This window comes from Dama dama, chromosome 29 (genome assembly GCF_033118175.1).
Source record: "Dama dama isolate Ldn47 chromosome 29, ASM3311817v1, whole genome shotgun sequence".
Lineage (NCBI taxonomy): Eukaryota > Metazoa > Chordata > Mammalia > Artiodactyla > Cervidae > Dama > Dama dama.
Genome location: NC_083709.1, coordinates 68,163,715 through 68,184,594, shown reverse-complemented (window position 1 = coordinate 68,184,594; position 20,880 = coordinate 68,163,715). Strand labels below are relative to the sequence as shown.

At 49.6% G+C, this 20,880-nt stretch overlaps 1 protein-coding gene across 1 annotated transcript in view; it reads right to left on the bottom strand.

Moving 5' to 3' along the window:
• Window positions 1-1,713: 1,713 nt before the first annotated feature.
• The window catches only part of FRMPD1 (FERM and PDZ domain containing 1), a 156,027-nt gene continuing 136,860 nt past the window's right edge, over window positions 1,714-20,880 (bottom strand). The window contains exons 9-17 of the mRNA XM_061132341.1: window positions 16,092-16,217; window positions 14,859-14,978; window positions 14,311-14,447; window positions 13,189-13,315; window positions 12,941-13,036; window positions 10,679-10,861; window positions 9,674-9,821; window positions 6,792-7,598; window positions 1,714-4,133 (exon numbers count right to left, since the gene is read on the bottom strand). Of these exons, the coding sequence (XP_060988324.1) occupies window positions 1,753-4,133; window positions 6,792-7,598; window positions 9,674-9,821; window positions 10,679-10,861; window positions 12,941-13,036; window positions 13,189-13,315; window positions 14,311-14,447; window positions 14,859-14,978; window positions 16,092-16,217 (4,125 nt within the window). The 3' untranslated portion in view covers window positions 1,714-1,752. The remainder of the gene's footprint in view (window positions 4,134-6,791; window positions 7,599-9,673; window positions 9,822-10,678; window positions 10,862-12,940; window positions 13,037-13,188; window positions 13,316-14,310; window positions 14,448-14,858; window positions 14,979-16,091; window positions 16,218-20,880) is intronic.

The following is a 20,880-nucleotide window of genomic DNA, read 5'->3' as shown; positions in this document are numbered from 1 at the left end:
GAGAAGGAAATGGCAACAACTCTCCTGGCGAGTGTTCTCGCCTGGAGAATCCCAGGGACGGGGGAGCCTGGAGGGCTGCCGTCTATGGGGTCGCACAGAGTCGGACACGACTGAGGCGACTTAGCAGCAGCAGCAGCAGTTAATGAGTAACTGGTAACAGGTGATGGGAAGATTCCCTTCTCTCCCCAAATACTGCTTTCCTTCTGATTGGCAAGAGCTTGGGTATGTCACTTAACATCCCTACCTTTGCTCTGCCTTTTCTGGGTGAAGGAGAGGAATTAGGGAGCCTCAGAGGAGAGGATGCACTGAGCTCACAACTAACCAGGAGCCCCAGAGGGGTTTGAATGAACTCTGACAGCCCCAAGTCGGTGTCTGAATTATCTTAGGCCTGGACAGAGAAGTCGGGGGGAAAGGCATCCCAGGGGTATCTAGAAATCAGTTTTCCGGGAAACAAAATGCAAGAAGGGATTTCAGATGGGGAGAAGCATCCATAAACTCTGGGGATGATTACTAACTTTTATTGAGCATTTACTAGTTTCTGCCATGCAAAGCAGACACTATTAATCTCTCCAATATTCAGAAGAGAAAACCAAAGCACTGAGAAGTTAGGTAGCCATGTCCAATCAAGGTCCCACCAAGATTAATAGGGATTAACTGGCTCAACTGGAATTAGTGAGAAAGGTACTGGATATATTTCTTTTGCTCTAATATTGGTCTTTAAAGGGCAAATCTAGTTCAGGATTTTAATATTTGCCTTTTTAGCTATTTAAAATGGATAGAAGTGACCTAAGTGAAGTGAAAGTTGCTCAGTCGTGTCTGACTCTTTGCAACCCTATGGACCATACAGTCCATGGAATTCTTCAGGCCATAATGGAGTGGAGAGCCTTTTCCTTCTCCAGGGGATCTTCCCAACCCAGGGATGAAACCCAGGTCTCCTGCATTGCAGGCAGATTCTTTACCAGCTGCGCCACAGGGAGTCCCAAGAATACTGGAGAGGGTAGCCTACCCCTTCTCCAGCAGATCTTCCTGATCCAGGCATGGGAGGCAGATTCTTTACCAGTTGAGCTATCAGGGAAGCCCTAAATGGGATAGAGGGTACAGTCTGCTTCAGGTAAAGCACGGAGCACTCCTGGCTGCGGGGGCCATGTAACCAAGGTGCTTACTGCCACCTGGTGGCAACCTGTGCTCATTGCCGTGAGGCCACCAAGAATGCCAGGCCTCCAGGCAGAGGTGCTGCAAACCCTAACTTGTGAAGGTGGAATCTATCACATACCACAGGTACTCACTCCTACTTGCAGAGGTTCCTGCCAAATCAGTGTGCTGGGAGAGGTGAAAACGATTTTTCAGCGACTCCACCTTCCTCCCCTATCCCTGACTTCTTGGGGCAGAATGTGACTTCTAGCTTCCACACTCGCAGAGTATGCGCCTCCTAGGGTACACACATTACTGATGGCAATCTGCTTATCTGCACCCACCCAGAGGGGCCGTGAGCATCCTGGCCAGGGGCAGGGACTTGTCTTCCTCATCTTTATGAATAAGATCCTAGTACACGCCCTGACTAGGGGAGGTATCTAGTTAATGTTTGTGCAACGAATATGAGTGAATGCTGTTGACCCAAACTTGTCATCACTCCGTAGAATTCAGGCAAAGATTAAGCAGTAGTTTATTTGAATACTGTCAATAGTAAACACTTGAGAGGGGCAGGGAGGGAAATGTCCGGGGCAGAGCAGGGGGCCGGGGCGCCTGGCCTGCTCACAGGGCGGTGGAGGCCCGGAACTTCTGGGTCAAACAGAACACGGCGGCCGTGAGGGCCGTGCACTGACGGGCCAAGAGTTTCACGCTCAGGTCGCCGTAGCCTCGCTCACAGGTCAGCCGAGCGGCCTCCACAAACTCGTGGTAGGTGTGCACCACATCCCTCAGGTTCCCGGCCGCCTCCCTGCGGTGGCCGGAGCAGCGGCGGCAGTCTGTGAGCTGCAGGCACAGGCCGGCCAGCTGGACCAGGTGCTGGAAGGTGTCCCGCACAGCGCTCTGCATCTCCTCCGGCGTCTGGTCCATCCTGATCACGTGCTGACAGCTCGACAGGAGCTTTTGGGAGCCCATGCAGAGGCGGCTCCGGCTTTCAGCAAAGTGCCAGGTGCACTTCTCGGGGGGGTGTTTATTCCCATTCCCCCAGGAAGCTTCTAAAATGCCCTGTAATTCCAGCAAGCTCTCCATGAGTTGGATGAAGCCCTCAGGGATGCTGGCGGGGGCAGCTCTCAGCTGTCTGAGCGCCCTGGAGCAGTACTCCGGCCAGATGTGGCTGTTCCTCGATGGGAGCTCGGCACTGCAGCTGTGGGCCCGGGCAGGCCTCCAGGGCAGGCTCAGCTGGCTTCCTGCAGAGGGCGGCGAGGTAAGGGGGGCTGTGGGACCTGCTTCCGAGTCTCTGCCTTCCTCCTCTGTCTCTGGCTGCAGGCCCCGGAAGCACGTGGCATAGGAAAACTGGCAGCTGCACTGCTCCATGCCCATCCTGGGGGCCCCTGTCTCATTCACACCTGCAAACCCCAAAGACGGGGCTGTCCTGAGACTGGCAGAACCTTTAGGATAGCTCTCTGGGGCAAAGCACAGAAAAGACTTCTCAGCAGGAAGGCAGATGCTAGGCCTCTTGCCTTTGCTTTCTGGCACCGAAAAACGGTTTGAACCTTCTAAGTGAGGCTCCTCATGGGGACACGGTAGTGGCTCTGGCAGAGAAGGCCCTGGATCCAAAGAGACGCCCTGGGGAATGTCCCCAGGGGTGGTGTCTTCCCCTGTCACGTGATTAGGTGGCTCTGCCTTGACCTCCTCTAGAGAGAAGGCTGATGGAATGGTCTGGTCCCTAAGCAAGAAATCTGTATTAAAATCCAACTCTGCCAATAGTTTTTGTTCTTGGGCCTGGCAGGCTTGACCCAGAATTTCTCTGCTTTGTCCTTGGGGTTCTGTAGGGGAACTTGGTGGGGTCTGCTCAGTCCCTGTAATAGGAGTCTCCAAGAAGAGGGAGGCTGCCATGCCACCAGCTGGAGCACTGACACCAGGAGTCTGAGGAAGAACATCCAACCCATCCACCTTGGGGTCACCTGGATCCTTCCCAGACTCATCACGAAATGAGCTGGTGTCGTTTCTGTTTGTAACTTCTCTACTGTATTCCAGAGATAGTTGTCCTTGCCCCTCCTCTGCAGGCAAAGACGCCATCGTGTCTTCCGAATTTATGCCGCACTCATCACTTTTAGGTCCGTCTGGAGAAGACAACAAAGGCTCTGTGTCCTGGGGGGCAGTTTCTGGCATATCATTTATAAACAGAGATCCCAATCCTATTTCCAACTGAACTCCTCCCAGCTCCAGGGTGTCTCCTTGAGCAAGAGTATGTGGCCCCGGGCTGGCGGTCAGGCAGACGCTGTCTGGGTTCACATCAGCACTGGAGAGGGAGGAGGCACTGTTCCCAAGCCCCACGGTGAGTTCTCGGGGGCCACTGCCATTCAAGTCTTGAAACGGAGATGAGGTCTGGGGAAGCCCTGCCTGAGCGGTATCTGGGCCAGATGAGCCTGGGTTGAGACCGTGAGGGGTGTTTGCTGGGGAACTGGCGACACTGGAGGTCAGAGGGGCAATCCCAGAATTCTCTTTATGGTTAGGGTCAATCCGGAGGCGAATGGCAGAAATAGATGACACTCGAGAGTCGATGACAGATTTGGTTTCCATGGTCTCTGGCTCCATCTCCATGACCCGGGAGGCTGGGTTTTTGCTCTTGGTCTCCCTCAGGGGAGTCAGCAGCCCCAGGGCCTTGGTCTCCAGGACGCCGGGCTCACCCTGCACGTCTTGCAGAGAGGACACAGTTGGGGAGGGCGCAGTGAGGGCCAGGCAGGGCTCCCGGTCATAGTAGCACACGTCGTCCACGCTCTCCAAGGAAGCTGACGGCGCCAGGGGAAACGAGACCTGACAGGTGTAGTCGGTCTGCAGGAAGGACCGTCTTTTCCTCAGGGTCTTGGCATACTTCTTCGCCCCTCCCCTTCTGCTTGGCTGTCTGCCGTCTGGCCCAGGATTCAGGCTGACCTCAGGGCTGCAGCGGCTGGCTTCATTCTGTGATCCTGTGGCACTGGTTTCTACAGTGGAAGCAGCTCTGAGCCCTGAGAATCAAGAAAGGAAAAAGAAATGAAAAGCAGAAAAACAAAGAGACGTGTAGGTCTCGGGCTCAGGACGCAGGATGGCCTGGGTCTGAATCCCGGCTGGACCATGTGACCTGGGGCATGTTAAACCTTGAGCTCCTCAGTTTCCTCTTCTGAACGATGGGGGTGAGCACCGTGGTACCTGTGTTTTGATCCTGGGTTGCCCAACATCCCGTGCCTTGTCTTTTGGTCAACTTCCTTTCAGGGGATGACATCTCTCCAACCATTATAGGCTGCTGAAACTATTAATGAAGGAGCCCTATCCGTATCAGCCAAGTGGTCAGAGGTATGAGCTAGAAAGTCAGTCACAAAATTTCCTAAAATTTCAAACTCAAACACATTGATAGAAAAAAATAAACAACAACAACAGTACAACCCATTCTCTGCAGCCACGGTATCCTAACAATACAGTGAGGAATCCTGCTGCCTAGCCTCCTGGTCTGGCCTCTGCCTATGTCAGAACCAGGGCTTCACCTCAGCTGGCAATTCTCTAAGCTATCTGACATCCTTCCAACACTGTCACTTTCTCTCATTAACCCAAGTCAGGCAGTACCAGTGATGTCCGTCAACACTGCTATGCTGGATAGATGACTTAGTCCCTATCAGGCTCCTAGCACAAGCCTGTGCCTAGCTGGTGTTCACTAAAGGAAGCCCACGCCATCACTGTTACGATCGTCACTACAGGGTGAGCGTTCTGAAGGAGCTTTCTTTTGACAAAAAGTGACTGCGACTCTCAGTCGCAGGCATGAGGGATCTTGTGCATACCAAGATGGATCTTTCTGAAAGAAGAAACACTTCTATGAAGAAGTCCTGGGAACCTGCCAGAAGGAATTAGGATCACAGACTAGTGCCTGAGAATCAAAGGGCTCTTATATTTGGACTGTTTTTTTCCAACCTGGCTGAACCTTATTAAAAGCCTCATCAAATCCTACGCTGCTCCTCACACCTCCTAAATCAGAATCTCTGAGGCTGGGTCTAGGAGTTTATAGTATTTGACTCAGGCCCCTTTGGGTGATTTTGATGCCCAGACACCTTTTGAAACTGCTGCTCTGCTCTAGGCCCCCTCAGCCACTGGTCAAGGGTGTTTCTGAAGCTTAAAAAAGGGAGAGGTTCTCACAGTGAGTCAGCGGCCCAAGCAGACCCCGGGCCCGTGAGTCCCAGGTCTGGGCTGTCTCCCCAGCACCTCACTGGCTCTCCATGAAAGAGGAAGTGTCCGATGTGGACCTTATCTCCCTGACTGGACTCCCACAAGGAAGGCCTTGACTGATGGTCTGTCTCACCCCCATCGTGTCCCCAGCACAATGGCTGGCCTAGCGGGACACGACTGGAGGCAGGGATGGCAGCTGACTGTGTTCTCTGGGGAGCAGTGCAGAACCTGGCCGTGGGTTTCTACTAGTCAGTTAGTGAGATCGGGGTAGATGGTGGGGAGTGCATTCGTTCGTCCATCTAGCCGCAACTGCCAGGAACTCTGTGGCAGGACACAGAGGTGAGTGTCAAATGCACAGTTGCCGAATCACAGAAGCTTTCGCTTTAGTGAAGGAGAGAAATATCCATACAAAGATCACACAAATAAATATGCAGCTACAGGCAGGAAGCACCCAGGGTGTGTGACGTCGGTGGGGAGACCTCGTCCTGGCGGTCTGGTTAATATCCCCAGAGGAAGTGCATTTCCAGGTGGGGCCTGAGAGAGAGAAGGGCAGCAGCCAAAGATGAGGGTAAGGAGCGTTTCAGGTGGACGGAGCGGCATGTACAAAGGCTGGAGGTAGGAAAGAACTGGGCACTTTTAAAACTGGCAAGGAGGTCCGTGTGGCAGGAATGCAGGGACAGGGCTCAAGGGAAGAAGAGAGACACACCGAGGCCATGTCACAGAGGGCCTCGAGAAACCTCACAGGGGCTGCCAAGGAGCTGGCCTTTCCCCCCTGGGCAGTGGGGACCACCGGAGCCCAGGGGGCAGCAGGAAGGGGCTGGCACGCAGGAGAGGACGCAGCTCCCCACCCCTCGTGGGTCACTCCTGATGTCTGGGTGCCACTTTCCAATCTTGTTTTCCTTCAGAGTGCAGTGAGAGAGAGGGAGGGAGGGAGACAGAGTATATGTGTGAGTGTGTAAATGGTCTGCAAGGACCTCAGGTCAGCTTAGGAAGTCATTCTATGAGGAAAGACACCCCAAACTCTTTGTGGAGGAAAGAATGAGGAATCTGATCTTCCCACCTATGTCTGAGTCCCTTAAGGACCTCCAGTGGCCTGCCAGTTAGGTTCTTTTTGTTTTAAGGCCTCAAGCTTCCAGGTCAACAATAGCGCAGCTGCTTCCCTCTGCTGGGTGCTCATATCAAACCTTTTCTTTCTCTGTGAATTCTGTCCATCTCACAAGGCCTGGCCCATTTGCTGCCTCTTCTGGGAAGCCTCCCCTGATTCCCACTGTGGAATTAATGCCACTCATCTCTGCCTGTCCACAGTTCTCTGAACCTCCTCAGTAGCCCTTACTTGAAGTTGGGATGCCCACCTCAAAAGATAACGCGCACCCATGCTTTACCCAAATGTTTTGCCCTCAGGCTTGCACACGGCCCTCCCTGGGGACTGAGGAGCTGCCTGCACATCCACAGACCTGCCGGGGAGGGCTCACCGGAGAGGGCGTCTGGGGGTGTGAGCTTGTCAGCTGCATCATAGTATTCCTCGTCGGAACTGCCATCCTCCAAGGCCAGTGGCAGGCCTGGGGCCAGGGCTTGCAGCGCGGAGCTGGACAGGGCCTCAGACCCTCCCCGCTGGCCCAGGGCTGCTGTGCCCCCACCCTGCCGGGCAGCTGTGCTGTCAGAGCTACCGCTCCCGTGGCTGGCGGGGGAGACATTGGCACACAGGCTGTAGTAGTCAATCCGGCTGCCCTCATAGAGCCGAGGGTCCAGCCTGAGCGCATTCAGTTCCGGCCCCCAGCTGAAGGCCCCAGGAGCAGGACTCTCAGAAAACTCTGTCTTCTGGCTCTGAGGGTTGGCTCTCTGGGCCAGGTCCAGGAGACAGAGGAAGCCACTGGTTTCAACCCTGCTTCTCTCCTCCTGGCTGTCTGAATCAAGACTCTCCGGGAAGCCCGGCAAGCCCAGGTGGAAGAAGCTGGACCTGCTGGAGGAGCAGGCGTCCAGGTCATCCTCCTCCAGGGCGTCCATGGACTCACTGGAGCCGCTGGTCCTGCAGCCGCGGCTCTCAGTGTTGGCCGAGTCGGACGCCTCGGATTCGGCACTGTCTGTTGTGCTGCTGGCCCCGCAAGTGCTTGGGCCCTTCGCAGCCACGGCAGGCACGGAGCTGTCCCCAGGAGGCTGCTCTTCCTCTGTAAGCGGTCTGCAGGGGCCCAGCTTCTGCAGGCGTCCGTCGGAGAGGGGCTCCAGCACGCAGTCCACTTCGGACGACTCCTCGGAGTCACTGCAGGCCCTGGACTCGTAGCCTGACACAAGAGTGATGTGACAGGATTAGGGGACTGGCAGATGCTCACGTGTCCACCCGCCCCCACTCTGCCTGCCCTCTTATTTTGTAGAGAGAACAGAGGTCCAGCGGGTGACAGGCCTGGACCAGGCTACGCTGACTGACACGGGATCCACAGAACTCCAAATTTCCACGTTCTCCACACAAGGGTCATGTCTCCTTCCCCACATCTATCTGAGCCACCTAAAGAGACAGGATTACCTCCACCTCCAAGGAGATCTATCTGTTTATGGAAACAGCTGGGTATTTATGTGGTTTGCTACACCCTCCTAAAAATCTCAGCTCTGTCCTGACTGGGTATCAAAATCAGGCAGGGAATCATATTAGAAAAACAACAACAACATATCCTTGGATCTCACCCTGATGTATTGAGTCTAATATCTAGGGAGTGGACCCTTAGAATCTGTATTTTTTACTAACTTTATGGGGGTCCTGAGGCTGCTAGGCTGGCATCATTCTGAAGCCTGGCCTAGCGACCCACTGGTGCTACAGAGCTTTTAGAAAAGTGAAAAGTGGCCCACTGCTGGTACTTGGAAGGATTCATGGTGAGAGGGTTGGGGGGCGTTGAGCCAGGTCTCAAATTGCTCATGCACCATAAACCTCCAGGTGCGATCTGTTCTCAGGCTTCTCTCTGGGGACTTCCCTGGCAGTCCAGTGGGTAGCGCTCCCTGCTTCCACTGCAGGGGGCACCGGCTGATCCCTGGTCAGGGAACTGAGATACTGCATGCCACACACCACAGCCAAAAAAAACCCCAAACAAACAAAAACCCCCACTTCTCTCTGATCACATCACATTGTATTTAAACCTCGGACGGTTTCTCTTGCCTACAGGGAAGGACCTAAGCTCTCCTACTGAGGTTGGGGGCTCTCACAGGGTGACCCTCAGCAGCCTGGTCGCTCACTGAAGCCTTCCCCATGCTCTAGCGACCACAGAGAGCTTCTCAGCCTTCACGCCTCCATTGTGTCCCTCTGCTTCAGAGGATCACTCCTCCCCTTTCTGCCTGGGTAACTTCACCATGTTCGTCATAACCTATTTCAAACAGGTTGAAATAGGCCTCCTGTGACCACCCCACCAGACCTCCACAATAGCATGGCTCCACGGGGTGCCATCTCAGAGGCATCATCCCTTGTTAATAAGCTGTGTTAAAGGGAATAGGTACAGGAAACTCTTCCCTTCTGAATTCTCAGTTTCCTATCAGCCAACCTCTGAGATTACTTATGCCTGTCTTATCCACATGGAGGAAATGCCATATGATGGTGCGCTGCGGAGCACCTCTCCCCACCTCCACATTCAGTGTCAGCATGTCAGGGGCTTGAAATGTTATCTTTGACAGTAAAACAAGATGTCACTTATTTGTTTAGAAAGTATAGCTGACACGGTGGGAGTGTTTATGCCATTGCCAATGTTTAGGCAACTGCTTCAAATCAGGGTTCTGTTTCATTTTCTTTCTTCCCCTGCAGAGACAGTTGTTAAACATTTATCAGCAAACCACTGGGAAGAATGCTGCATCAATAGTGCTGAAGCAAAAGCCTGGTGGAAACTAGGAAAACGTTCACCTAATCTGGCCTCCCCTACTTCATTCCTTATGTCATATGATTTTTACCTCCTATCTCCATGCACCCTGTTCTTATAAACATGTAAGGCAGAGAATGTTTATTATAATTCAAGAGAAGCAAAAGAGCCATGAGATGAGAAGTTAGGTCAGCTATACTTTCTAAACAAATAAGTAACACCTTGTTTTACTGTCAAAGGTAAAATACTGTGGATCTTAGAGATGATTTTAGGTAAGACTACAGGGAATCAGAGACCTTCTACAGCCTTCCCTGGCTTTATGGGACTCTCAGGTACAAAGAAATCCTATTTAGGATTTTGGACAGATCAGGTGTTTACCAAGAAATGAATGGAGAAACAGCTCTCATCCCCTTGAGTGGAAGCCTCAGTTCCACTCAATGCACCATCCCCTTTTCAGGCTGCCTTGACCTACAAGGCAGTGAAGTGGGCCTGTCCTCACTGGGTCCAAGCCTCAGACACCTCACCTTCTTCAGCAGACACCCGGTGCACATGCTGTTTGTTTCCCGGCCAGAGGAAAATGGAGGTCACCGGGTCGACAAACAGCCTGTAGTACCCAGCAATCAGGCAGGCTAGGTCTTTTGCACTGTTGGATTCCAGCAGCAAAGTCAGAACCTTTGAAGGTAAAGAGGCTCTTAGGCGCATAAAGGGCTAAGGCTGGCAACAAGGGATACAAAGTCTGAAGGCTGGCAGCAAGCGATAGAAAGGGCAACCGGGCCATGCGGGGCCCATGAGAGATTTCAGGTAAATCCAGCCACGGTCCATAGACAGGCCCCCTGGTGTCCTGACAATATACCTGTTCTCACCTACAAGATCTGAATGAGCATGCACACACACAGCCACACAAGCACTCACACATGCAGTGGTTTCCTCCCATCCAGTCTCCACAGTGTCTCCTGTCCTTCTATCCCAACCCCAGCCCCTCATCCCAACCACCCCACCCTGCTCATTCATGCCATGGGGCCTCTCCAAGACCTGACCTAGAAAAGAAAAAGGAGCAGCATCGAGTAGAGAAGGAAGGAGAGGGGGATAAGAAGAATGAAGCATCAGTCCTGAGCACGTTGGGATTAAGTCAAAGGAAGCAGGATAGACGTAGGACCTTCCAGAGAGGTACAGGAAGTAATCTATGCCACTGATCTATTTTAATTGCTATCACCCCAAATCTTGGGCAGCCATTCTGGTCTAATGTACGTGATAATACCCTCTGATGCTCCCATCTAGGTTGCTGAACCTGTCAGGAAAGTACACAGTCAAGCTCAGTTTATAGAAAAAAAAAACCTTTTAGGACCTTCCCCAGGAAAATGGACCCTGTTCATTACTTTCCCTTTGATGGGACAGGATGGACAATTCCATCTCTTAAGAAAATGTTGGACAGGAGACTCTGTTAATATCCAAACTCACATAAACTACCCTCGAGTAATTTAGCCCCAGATTCCAGAAGCTGGATTCAAACTTCCTTCCCCATGCATTACCTTGACATCCTGAAGATACACTTTGACCACGCTCACTTTCTCAGACTCTTCCGTCAGCTCTACACGGCTGATGTTGGCAAACTCTGCCAACGTGGACATGATGTTGAGTTTGCTATTGATAATTTGGCTAATGCCATACTTGGCTCCAACCAGAAGGGCAATGTAGGATTCTCTGTCCTGTAACTGCAGAGGGCAGGAAGGGGAATTGGTTTCCATTCACAAGCTAGGGAAAATACATTATACACGTAGGACATGATACCTCTCTCTGCAAACCCCTCACCACCACTCCTCTAGATGACCAAGTTAGGTGATAGCCTAACCTGGGCCCCCTTTACAGATAAACTCAGTATAAATTTATCTCCCATAATACTCTTCACAATAGAGGATCCAACCACGGGACTTTTACCTGTTCCATAAACACAACCATATACTTTCACACCTATGTGCCTAAATTCACATTGTGCCCTCCACTTGGAATCCCTTTGTTAGAAAACGCCGCAGGAGGAAAAAGCCACCTCTAAGGACCGTTGATGAAGGCCTTTATTGAGCGGTCGCTCTCGGGCAGAACTCCCGGGGGCGGGTGAGTGAGGAGACAAAGTGAGTCTGCGAGGTATGAGGGGGTGGGGAGGGGTTTTATAGCCAGGGCCGGCGTTTAAGCCAGGTCTTTTCATATAAGGAAGAAAGCGCAGGCTACAGCGGCGGTTAGTGTCCAAGGGCTCCGTGTTGGTACCTGATTGGACCAGGCTACAGGGGGTCGGTCTCCGGAAGTTTAAACAGCCTCTGGAATTTGCCTTGCGGCACTTCTGGGGCATGCCCCGACCTTTCACCCTTGTTATCATTACCTACTGAAAACCCACCCTTTTTTAGAACCTTCCACCAACACCTACTGCCCATTGAAAACGCCACCTGATTTGCTCCTCACACCAGAACAGTCCTTTTCTCTGTTGATTCCACACCACGTCCTCTGTCCTCGGACAGCATGGGATTAGTCTAGGACTAAGATTTCTAGGACTTCTAAGCTCAGACTTCTTACTGTTATTATTCATATTTGAGTTGCATATTCCATTAAGGTCCCTGACAACAGAGTCTGTGTATGTCTATGTCTGTACCTCCAGTGACCAGCAAGCACCCTGAGCCAGCTCAAAGTAATTGGTTTCTTCTCCCACTCCCAGGTCTTTCCTTAGACATGAAAGGTAAAGAGGAGTTGGAGACAGGAACCAGAAAGTTGGCAGAGGGCAGGATTAGCCCTAGAGAAAAGTGGGTAGTTTTTCTTATACCTTCAAGTTTCCTTTCTGTAATCTACTGTCTCCTCCACCATTTAGTCCACGACTTGTACAAAGACAGGACCAATTTTTCTCTTCCCCAAACGATCAGATGCACTTCCTTTCTTTCAAAACATCAATTCTCTTTTTCCATCTACACTGTTAGGTCAGCAGCCTAATTAAATTAACCCATCACTGTAAATGACTAAGAAGCACACCAAATCCACTGAAAGGAGCTTTGCTATTATTATTATTTTAAATCTCTAATTGGTAAATTGTCTGGCTTTGTGCTTGAGGGTTCTGGGGCTGAGTGGTGGGGGCAGAATTCCCTTAAGCCACATCCCACATCACCGACTGCACCAGAGCACAGAGCTCCAGGCCTAGGCTCTAAAAAAGCAGACCAAGCGGGGAACGGGTAACAGAGCAGAGGACTCTTTTTCTTGCTTTCCCTTCTCAGGTCCACTCCTCACTTCTTCCCTCCTGAATGATCAGGGCCCCAGCCTCCAGTCTAACATTCTTATCTTTTCTTCATGATTTCCCTTTTTTCCTCTTCACCTTCATATACCCAAAGCTCCAGGGTAAACTGATCACAGTATCTTGCCCTCAGAATGCCTTTCCTCTGAAATCTGGCCCAATGCAATCTTCTTGCTTTTCCTTAATCCCTTCTCCTTCCCCATTCAACCCGAAGCTGGCAGTGGTGGTCTCTGTCTTTGACTTCCCAGTAATGGTCCTGTGCCTCTCATGGCTTTGCTCTGCCCTGTTTGGTGCCTCGTTGCATCGTTTGAGGATGGGAACTGTGTCTCATTCAGCTCTGCCTCCCCCAGCATCTGTCAGAGGGCTGGTGTCAAGCAATGGCATGATAGACACTCCCTGACGTCATAATGTTCACTTTCCCAAACAAATTCTAGTCCATGACAGTCCTCAGGGATTTTAGACTAAAAGATACATTGATGTTCAGAGGCTCTCTTGCATCCCTTATAAGAAGTGCTTTAATACATACCATTAAAGTAGCATTAAAGATTTTCCCACCGTACGTCTTGAGTTCCCCAAGGATCTGTAGGTAATTTAAACGCAGCTGGGCGGCAGAAATAAGTTGCTTAAATAAGGGTGAAAAAAAAAAAGAAAACAAAAAAAGACTGTTGAAGTCAGAGCTATTCATTTGCCTAAAATGCAGGCAATGTTGAAAATTCTCTCCCTGAGGTTTCACAAGAGTCAGCGCGTGGTTGGCAGAGGCTGTGGCTAAATTACCTTCTGTCGGGGTTCCAGCAAGTTCTGGTTCCTCTTCATGTGGAAGCTGATGGCTTTCTTGATGTCTTTTCCTTTCATGTTTCGTAGTAAAGTTGGAGATATAAAGTTCTCGATTCCCCAATCCTTCCTGCCATGAGACATTGGAGACAAGGAGGCTCATGTCTACAGCGAACTTGACTCTAATGAAGAACGTAATTATATTTGATTCAGTGGTTATTGTTCCAAGAATACTGTAATTATGAGCTTCTTTCTCAGCAGAAGATATCTGGCTGGTCTTGTGGAGTATATGTAAATATAAAGACTGTATATGTGTGATATCTAGCTACCTATTTATTTATACAAACATACATACAAACCACAAAAATGAATCGTTCTGGAATTAAACCCCATGATCATTCAAGGAGCCCATTACTCCTTACACATGTCCAGCACAGTCTCAGGGGGCAACACACAAAACATGTGAATCCCTGAGGCCATGCTTGAGGATGATGCCAGCCTAATTTCCCACCACCCCACCCAACAAACGAGTTAAAAATACAGACTCTCAGGTCCCACTCTCTAGAGATTTCACCTAGGATATCAAGGGGAAGGCTAAGGATTTAAAAAAAATTTTTAAATATAATTCATCAGCAGGCAAGACACAGCTGAGATTTGGTGAGGAGATGAGCAAATCTGGGTGATACCACCCAGAGCAAAGTGATATTTTAAGCTAAGAATCTGGAGGTGTCAGAGCCTCAGGACTTGAAACTGCTCTACAACAGGATTTCGTTCACCACAAATGAACTTCCAAGGCATTCCTGCTTGCAGAAGAGCTTGATGCTGAAGTTGTCAACTGATTTCCTGAGATATCCTCCCAGGAACTGGGAATTTACAAAGGGATCCTGTGTCATTCCATCTGGAGCTGGCTTGGGCCCCAGAGGGAGCATCCGGGTTCTGACCTCGGGGGAAGCCAGGCTGTGCTGGAGAGGGTGCAGAGGGAAATGAAGGGAAGACAATGGACAGATGGGGAGGTGGGTGAGTGTCAGCTTCTTGTGGATTCTGGCCGTCCTGGCCCAGGGCCAGCCAAGTGATAAATGCAACACAGCTGCTGCTGGCGGGACACCGAAGTCCCCTGCCACTCACTCTATGTACTTCAAAGAGATCTTCTGCGGCTGTGCACACGCGTACATCCGCTCCTGGATGTGCAGGGCTGCCAGCCGGAGCGCCGAGCTGCACTTCATTTCAACCGCAAAGCGCTCCTGGAGCACATCGCTGCAGCTCTGGGAGAGATGAGATCAGAGACACTGGGAAACAAGAACACGGATTGGGTTCCTAGTGCTCTCGGGGGAAAGGCAACTTGGAGACCTGGCTCTGCCAATTCTTGCCTGTGTGACCTTGGTTGCCCCTTTTGTCAGTAAAAACTGTAACTCTAAAGATCCTAAATGATGTTAGAAAATGTAAATCTACACTGAGGACTAAGCTTTAAGTTCATTAATATATTGCAAATCGCCTAACATAGCAACTCAGTGCCATAAAATGGAATTCTAAGGGATAATCAGGCCTACTCTCCCCCAGAGCAAGATAATCCCTACTGGGGAGTTGCTTAATTGCCTTGAGCTCATGTTCAAAATAACCCAATGTGCCATCTTTGAGAAAAACCACTGTTATTTAGGAAGGGCAGCCCAGGTCACCTGCAGATAGAGGTATTCGAAGGCCACAGGGTCTTCTTTCAGGAGGTCCAGGGGGTCCCTGGGGACGAAACAAACCCGGAAGAGGCAGCGGCAGTCATGTGACTCCTCCCTTTCCACCACCTGCAGTGCATAAGGGAGACACGGTTCATCTTCTGTTCTTGTTCTCCACTATTCCACAAAACAACTTAAATTAAAAAAGACAATGAAAGGTAGTCCCTAGAGATTTCGGTTTTAGTTCTTCCCAAGTCAGCACAGACCTTTGCCCTTGATTGACTTTCCCATGGGTATAAGACGTAAAAAGTTCAAAAGAACTGTTTCCCACTGACCCCATCAACCTGTTCCCCTTTCCAGAAGAAATCTCTGCATCTGGTTTCTTATATACCCTTCCAGAGACAGTCTCTGTGTATTTATGCTCCTATGAATGTACATTCCTTTATTTCCCACAAATAATAGTATACAATACATTACATGGGTATATACAATAAATATACCCTGCACCTTACTTTTTTTTCACTTCAGCTATCTCAGCGGTTTAACTTGATTTCTTTTTCCAGTGCTAATGGAACAGAAGTGATTTTTTTAAAGTTTGTAAGCAGCAATGTTAGGAAATGAGTGACCACAGTAGGGATTCATCTGCAATGAGGAGCACTCGGAGCGGCTTCCACAAGCTCAGGCCTTGTTCATGCTGCTCCTCTCCTTAAAAAAGCCCCCTTTCCTTTTCCAATTACTGAAATCCTACTCATCTTTATAGTAGTACACACTCAACAAGAATTTATGGAACTGACCTGTGTTTGGCTTTTAAAAGCTGTTATAACAAATCACTGCATGACTAAAAGACTGAGTGGTACAGATCGACTGACTATGTTAGCCCTGTCCTGCTCAGGACAAATCTCACAGAAAGGGCTGAGACCTGGCAACAGACGCTTCTCTGACATCTCAAAGGTGGGAGGTTCAGAGGAAGGTCATCAGAGCTGGAAGCAAAAGATGGGGTCTAGTGGTTGCGTTACCTTGGGTAAATTACCTTTACCTCTCTAAGCCTCTTTCTCCTCGTCTGCAAAACGGAGGCCTGCCTAACTGTGTTCACAAACCAGGCTGAGTGAGCTCTGTGCTGTCTGAGCACAAGAAAGCACATCAAACCTGCAGATGCGCTGCACCCCGTACCCGAAGGCTGTGGCCGAGGCATGCAGCTCACCCCGCCCAGATCGCCCCACGGGGAGCAGAGCCAGGTGGTACCTGCTGGATGAGCTCCTCCTCATGCAGCAGGTGTAGCCGTGAGACATTGTACTGCTCCTCCAGGACCAGCGCGAAGTACTCTGTGCTTCGGATCGACAGCTTCTCCTTCACCGTGAGGATGATGTCCTGCGGGCACAGAGGCACAGGGGTCACCGAGGAGTGGCCGGCCCTCACATTCAGGCACAGAGCGGGGAGAACTCCCCTGGCCTCCCCTCTGCTCCTCCGTGCTGCCAGGGAGAGAAAGGCCCGTGCTGGCTGGGTCCACTGCCAATACAGGAGGCTAATCTTGATGGGCCACACGTGGGACTCCTCATCACCCCTTCAGGGCCCTGTGCCCACTGCTCTCTTCCCCTCAGGGCTCCAGCCCCCCACCCTTGTATGGCCACCCTCTCTGGCTTTACTTGGGAGGCTGAAGCTATCCCTTGGGGCCTTACACCCCTCTTCAAGGTCTCCAGATCCATCCTATCTCTGGAGTCTGCACTGTCAATTGCTTACCAGACATAACCCCACCACCTGCCCTCTATGCCACTGAGGGAAATCAGTCTGATGCTTCTGAACCTGTTTCTTCCTGTGAAACAGAGGATAACGATGCCCATTTAGAGGGGCTGATGAGGTGAGACGAGAACTGATACTGGGCCACCAGAGCTGCCTTGCCACACTCCACTCATTCACTACAGGGGCCCCTTGGCATCACAAGGCCTTTGCTGCCTCGGGGCATTCTCAGTGCTGTTTCCTCTGCCTGGCACACTCTTCCTGCACTCATCCCAAGGCCACCTCGGTCTCTGTATCTAAATGCGACTGTCCCTGTTATTCTCCATCCCGGGGTCCTGCTGATTTTCTTCATCACTGTGAGATCTTCTTCGATGACAGCACTGTTCTTCAGTAATAGTACAGTGAAGTGAATGGGCTCTAGACCTAGACTTCTACTCACTAGCTTGTGTCCCTGGATAACATGCTTACTGTCTCCATGCCTCGGTGGTTTCATCTCTAAAATGGTCACAATAGTCACATCCCTCTCGGGGGCTGTTGTGTGCATTAAATAGCTATCCCCATACATAGCCTTTAGATGACAGGTGTCCACTGCCTGGTAGCTGCTGACATCTGTTTTCCTGCTTATTGTGATTTACCTGCTAGACGCTAGACTCCCCCAGAACTTGTCTTGTACTCCATTGTATCCGCAAAGCTTGGTATTCAGTGATGCTCAATAGACTTCCATTCAATGAATAAACAGTCATCATGGACTCATCATACACATCCTGCTAGAATTTTAGAATTAGGAAGGGCCAAACCATTGGGTGCGACCTGCTCCTCACGGCTTCCCATTCTGAATCCTCCTCCTGCTTTCTCCATCACCCCCCATAACTAACCAGTGACTAGGTCCTAAAGTTAATTCGCCTCTGAAACTCAACAGCATTAATTCAATGCCTGCTGTGTGCTGGCCATGACGGAGAGCCCCTCTCATGGCTCCGTCCACTCTCTCCATTCTCCATCTGGCTTGAGCACACACACGTCTCCTGGCTTTGTTGAGTCACGTCCTAAGGACTCCCCTGCTACCCTGTCTGACCTCCACCCTACGTCTAGAGCAGAGGTTGGAAACCAAATCCAGCCCATTGCTTGTTTTTGTAATTACAGTCACATGGGAACACAGCCTCACACATTCTCCACAGTGGCAGAGGTGAGTGACCATGACAGAAGCCCCCAGCCCATGAAACCTACCGCATTCATTACCTGGCTCTTTACAGGAAGAGTCTGCTGACCCTTGACCTAGAGGAACTTGTCTAAGCCTTGTATTGCTCATGCTCTCCCTGGCTCAAGAATGTTCAGTGCCTCCTCCATCATGGCCCACTAACCCAAGTCCAGATCCCTCAGCTTAACATTAGAGGTTCTCAAGTGTCAGGTGCCAACCCATTTGTTCCACTTTATCCTTTGCTGCTGCTTCTGTTGCACTTTGCTTGTAAGCCCCATATTCTTGCTAAACTTTCCCTTCACTGGGTCTTTGCTGGTGTCATTCCCCATGACTGGAAATCTGTCTTCACACACCACTCCTGACCCATTCCTCTCCATCTTTCCAAGTTGATCTCATAGGCTACCACATCCTGGGGGCCATTCTTTGCTACCTAGCTGGAAGCTCTCTCTCCTGGGAACCCACAGCACCCCGTTTTCACATCCTACTTTCCTGCTTCTGAACACACTACATTTGCCATAGTTTCTTCATGAATTAACCCTAGGTCCCATCTCCTCACCTCAGCCCCACCCCAAGACTCTGGGCTCCCTAAGAGAGTGACCCTGGGGAGTTTATTTCTGTATCATTAACAGCTTTACTAGCACACAAAAGTATCACTAAATGACATATTATGTTCCTTGATTTAGAGAAAGAAGGTTTTCTAATGTAAGAACTTTACTTCTCTTGGTAAGGGAGTGAGGAAGAGAAGTCGCTGATGACTTGACAGTGTTTTTTCTCTTTTTTACCCATACGATTTGCTTATATCCCCCTCTCTTTTTCTGTTACAAAGAGCTAGAAGATTTGCTCTGTAAAAATTTGGCTATTACAGATAAGTGAGATTAACCAGTACTAGACTAGCTAAGTCCTTGCCCATTTTCCCAACTCCATGTGTCATCTTGGCTTTAATTCCCCTGTGGTGTGTGTTTTTATTGTGAATCATCTCAAAGTCTTTTTGGCCACTGAAGGAGGACTCCCTCCCCTTCCAGTGCCCTCCCCCATTCCAGTGCACTGGAATAAAGCACCCCCCATTCCAGCACACTCTGCTCAAAGGTGACAGAAGTAGAAACCATGTCTAATGCATTTGCACAACTTCTATGCTGAATGGCAACATGGTCAGCTCCAGGGCAGGGTTCAGAGACAACAGACCAAGTTGGAAGAACTGATTTTAATGAGTTTCGGGTATCTTGGTGTTCTCATCTGAAAAGTGGGTCACCTTAGAAGGTTACTGGGGGCATTAAGTGAGATAGCTAATAAGGAAGTGCCCAGGGAATGCCAGACAAGGAGTGACATTGAACAAATCTGTTCCTCCCTCCTATTCCTCCTCTGGGCTTGAACTTCCCAGGGCCAGACAGGCTTTCTCCAGCTTCTCTTCAGTCACGCTGAAGTAGGAACGGAATAGGGCATTTGGGGCAGCCCTAGGAACTGCCATTAAGGTATGACCTAAATCAAATGCCTTACAATTATATAGTGGAAGTGACAGATTCAAGGGACTAGATCTGATAGAGTGCTGGAAGAACTATAGATGGAGGTTCATGACTTTGTACAGAAGGTGGTAGCCAAAACTATCCACAAGAAAAAGAAATGCAAAAGAGAAAAAAATGGCTGTCTGAGGAGGCCTTCCAAATAGCTGAGAAAAGAACAGAAGCAAAAGGCAAAGGAAAAAAGGAAAGATCTACTCATCTGAAGGCAGAGTTCCAAAGAATAGCAAGGAGAGATTTTAAAAAAGCCTTCCTAAGTAATCAATGCAAAGAAACAGAGGAAAACAATAAAATGGGAAAGACCAGAGATGTTTTCGAGAAAATGAGAGATACCAAGAGAACATTTCATGCAAAGATGTGCACAATAAAGGACCGAAATGACATGGATCTAACAGAAGCATTAGATATTAAGAACAGGTGGCAACAATACATAGAAAAACTATGCAAAAAAGATCTTCATGACCCAGATAACCATGATGGTGTGATCACTCACCTAGAGCCAGACATCTTGGAGTATGAAGTCAAGTGGCCTTAGGAAGCATCAGTACAAACAAAGCCAGTGGAGGTGATGGACTTCCAGCTGAGCTACTTCAAATCCTAAAAGATGACTCTATTAAAGTATGCACTCAAAATGCGAGCAAATATGGAAAACTCAGCAGTGGCCATAGGACTGGAAAAGATCAGTTTTCATTCCAATCCCAAAGAAGGGTAATGCCAAAGAATGTACAAACTACCACACAATTGCACTCATCTCATACACTAGCAAGATAATGCTCAAAATTCTCCAAGCCAGGCTTCAACAGTACGTGAACCATGAACTTTCAGATGTTCAGCTGGATTTAGAAAAGGCAAAGGAACCAGAGATCAAATTGCCAACATCCGTTGGATCATCAAAAAAGCAAAAGAATTCCAGAAAAACATCTACTTCTGCTTCATTGACTACACTAAAGCCTTTGACTGTGTAGATCACAACAAACTGTGGAAAATTCTTCAAGAAATGGGAATACCTGACCACCTTACCTGCCTCCTGTGAAACCTGTATGCAGGTCATGAAGCAACAGTTAGAACTGCACATGGAACAATGGACTGGTTCAAAACTGGGAAAGAAATATGACAAGGCTGTATGTTGTCACCTTGCTTATTTAACTTATAAGTGGAGTACACCAGGAGAAATGCCAGGCTGGACGAAGCACAAGCTAGAATCAAGATTGCTGGGAGAAATGTTAACAACCTCAGATATGCAGATGACACCACCCTTATGGCAGAAACTTGAAGAGAACTAAAGAGCCTCTTGGTGAAAGTGAAAGAGGAGAATAAAAAAGCTCACTTAAAACTCACCATTCAAAAAACAAAGATCATGGCATCCAGTCCCATCACTTCATGGCAAAAAGATAGGGAAACAATGGAAACAGTGACAGACTTAATTTCCTTGGGTTCCAAAATTACTGCAAATGGTGACTGCAGCCACGAAATTAAAAGGCACTTGCTCCTTGGAAGAGAAGCTATCACAAACCTAGACAGCATATTAAAAAGCAGACATTACTTTGCTGACAAAGGCCCATATAAACAAAGCCATGTAGTCATGTAC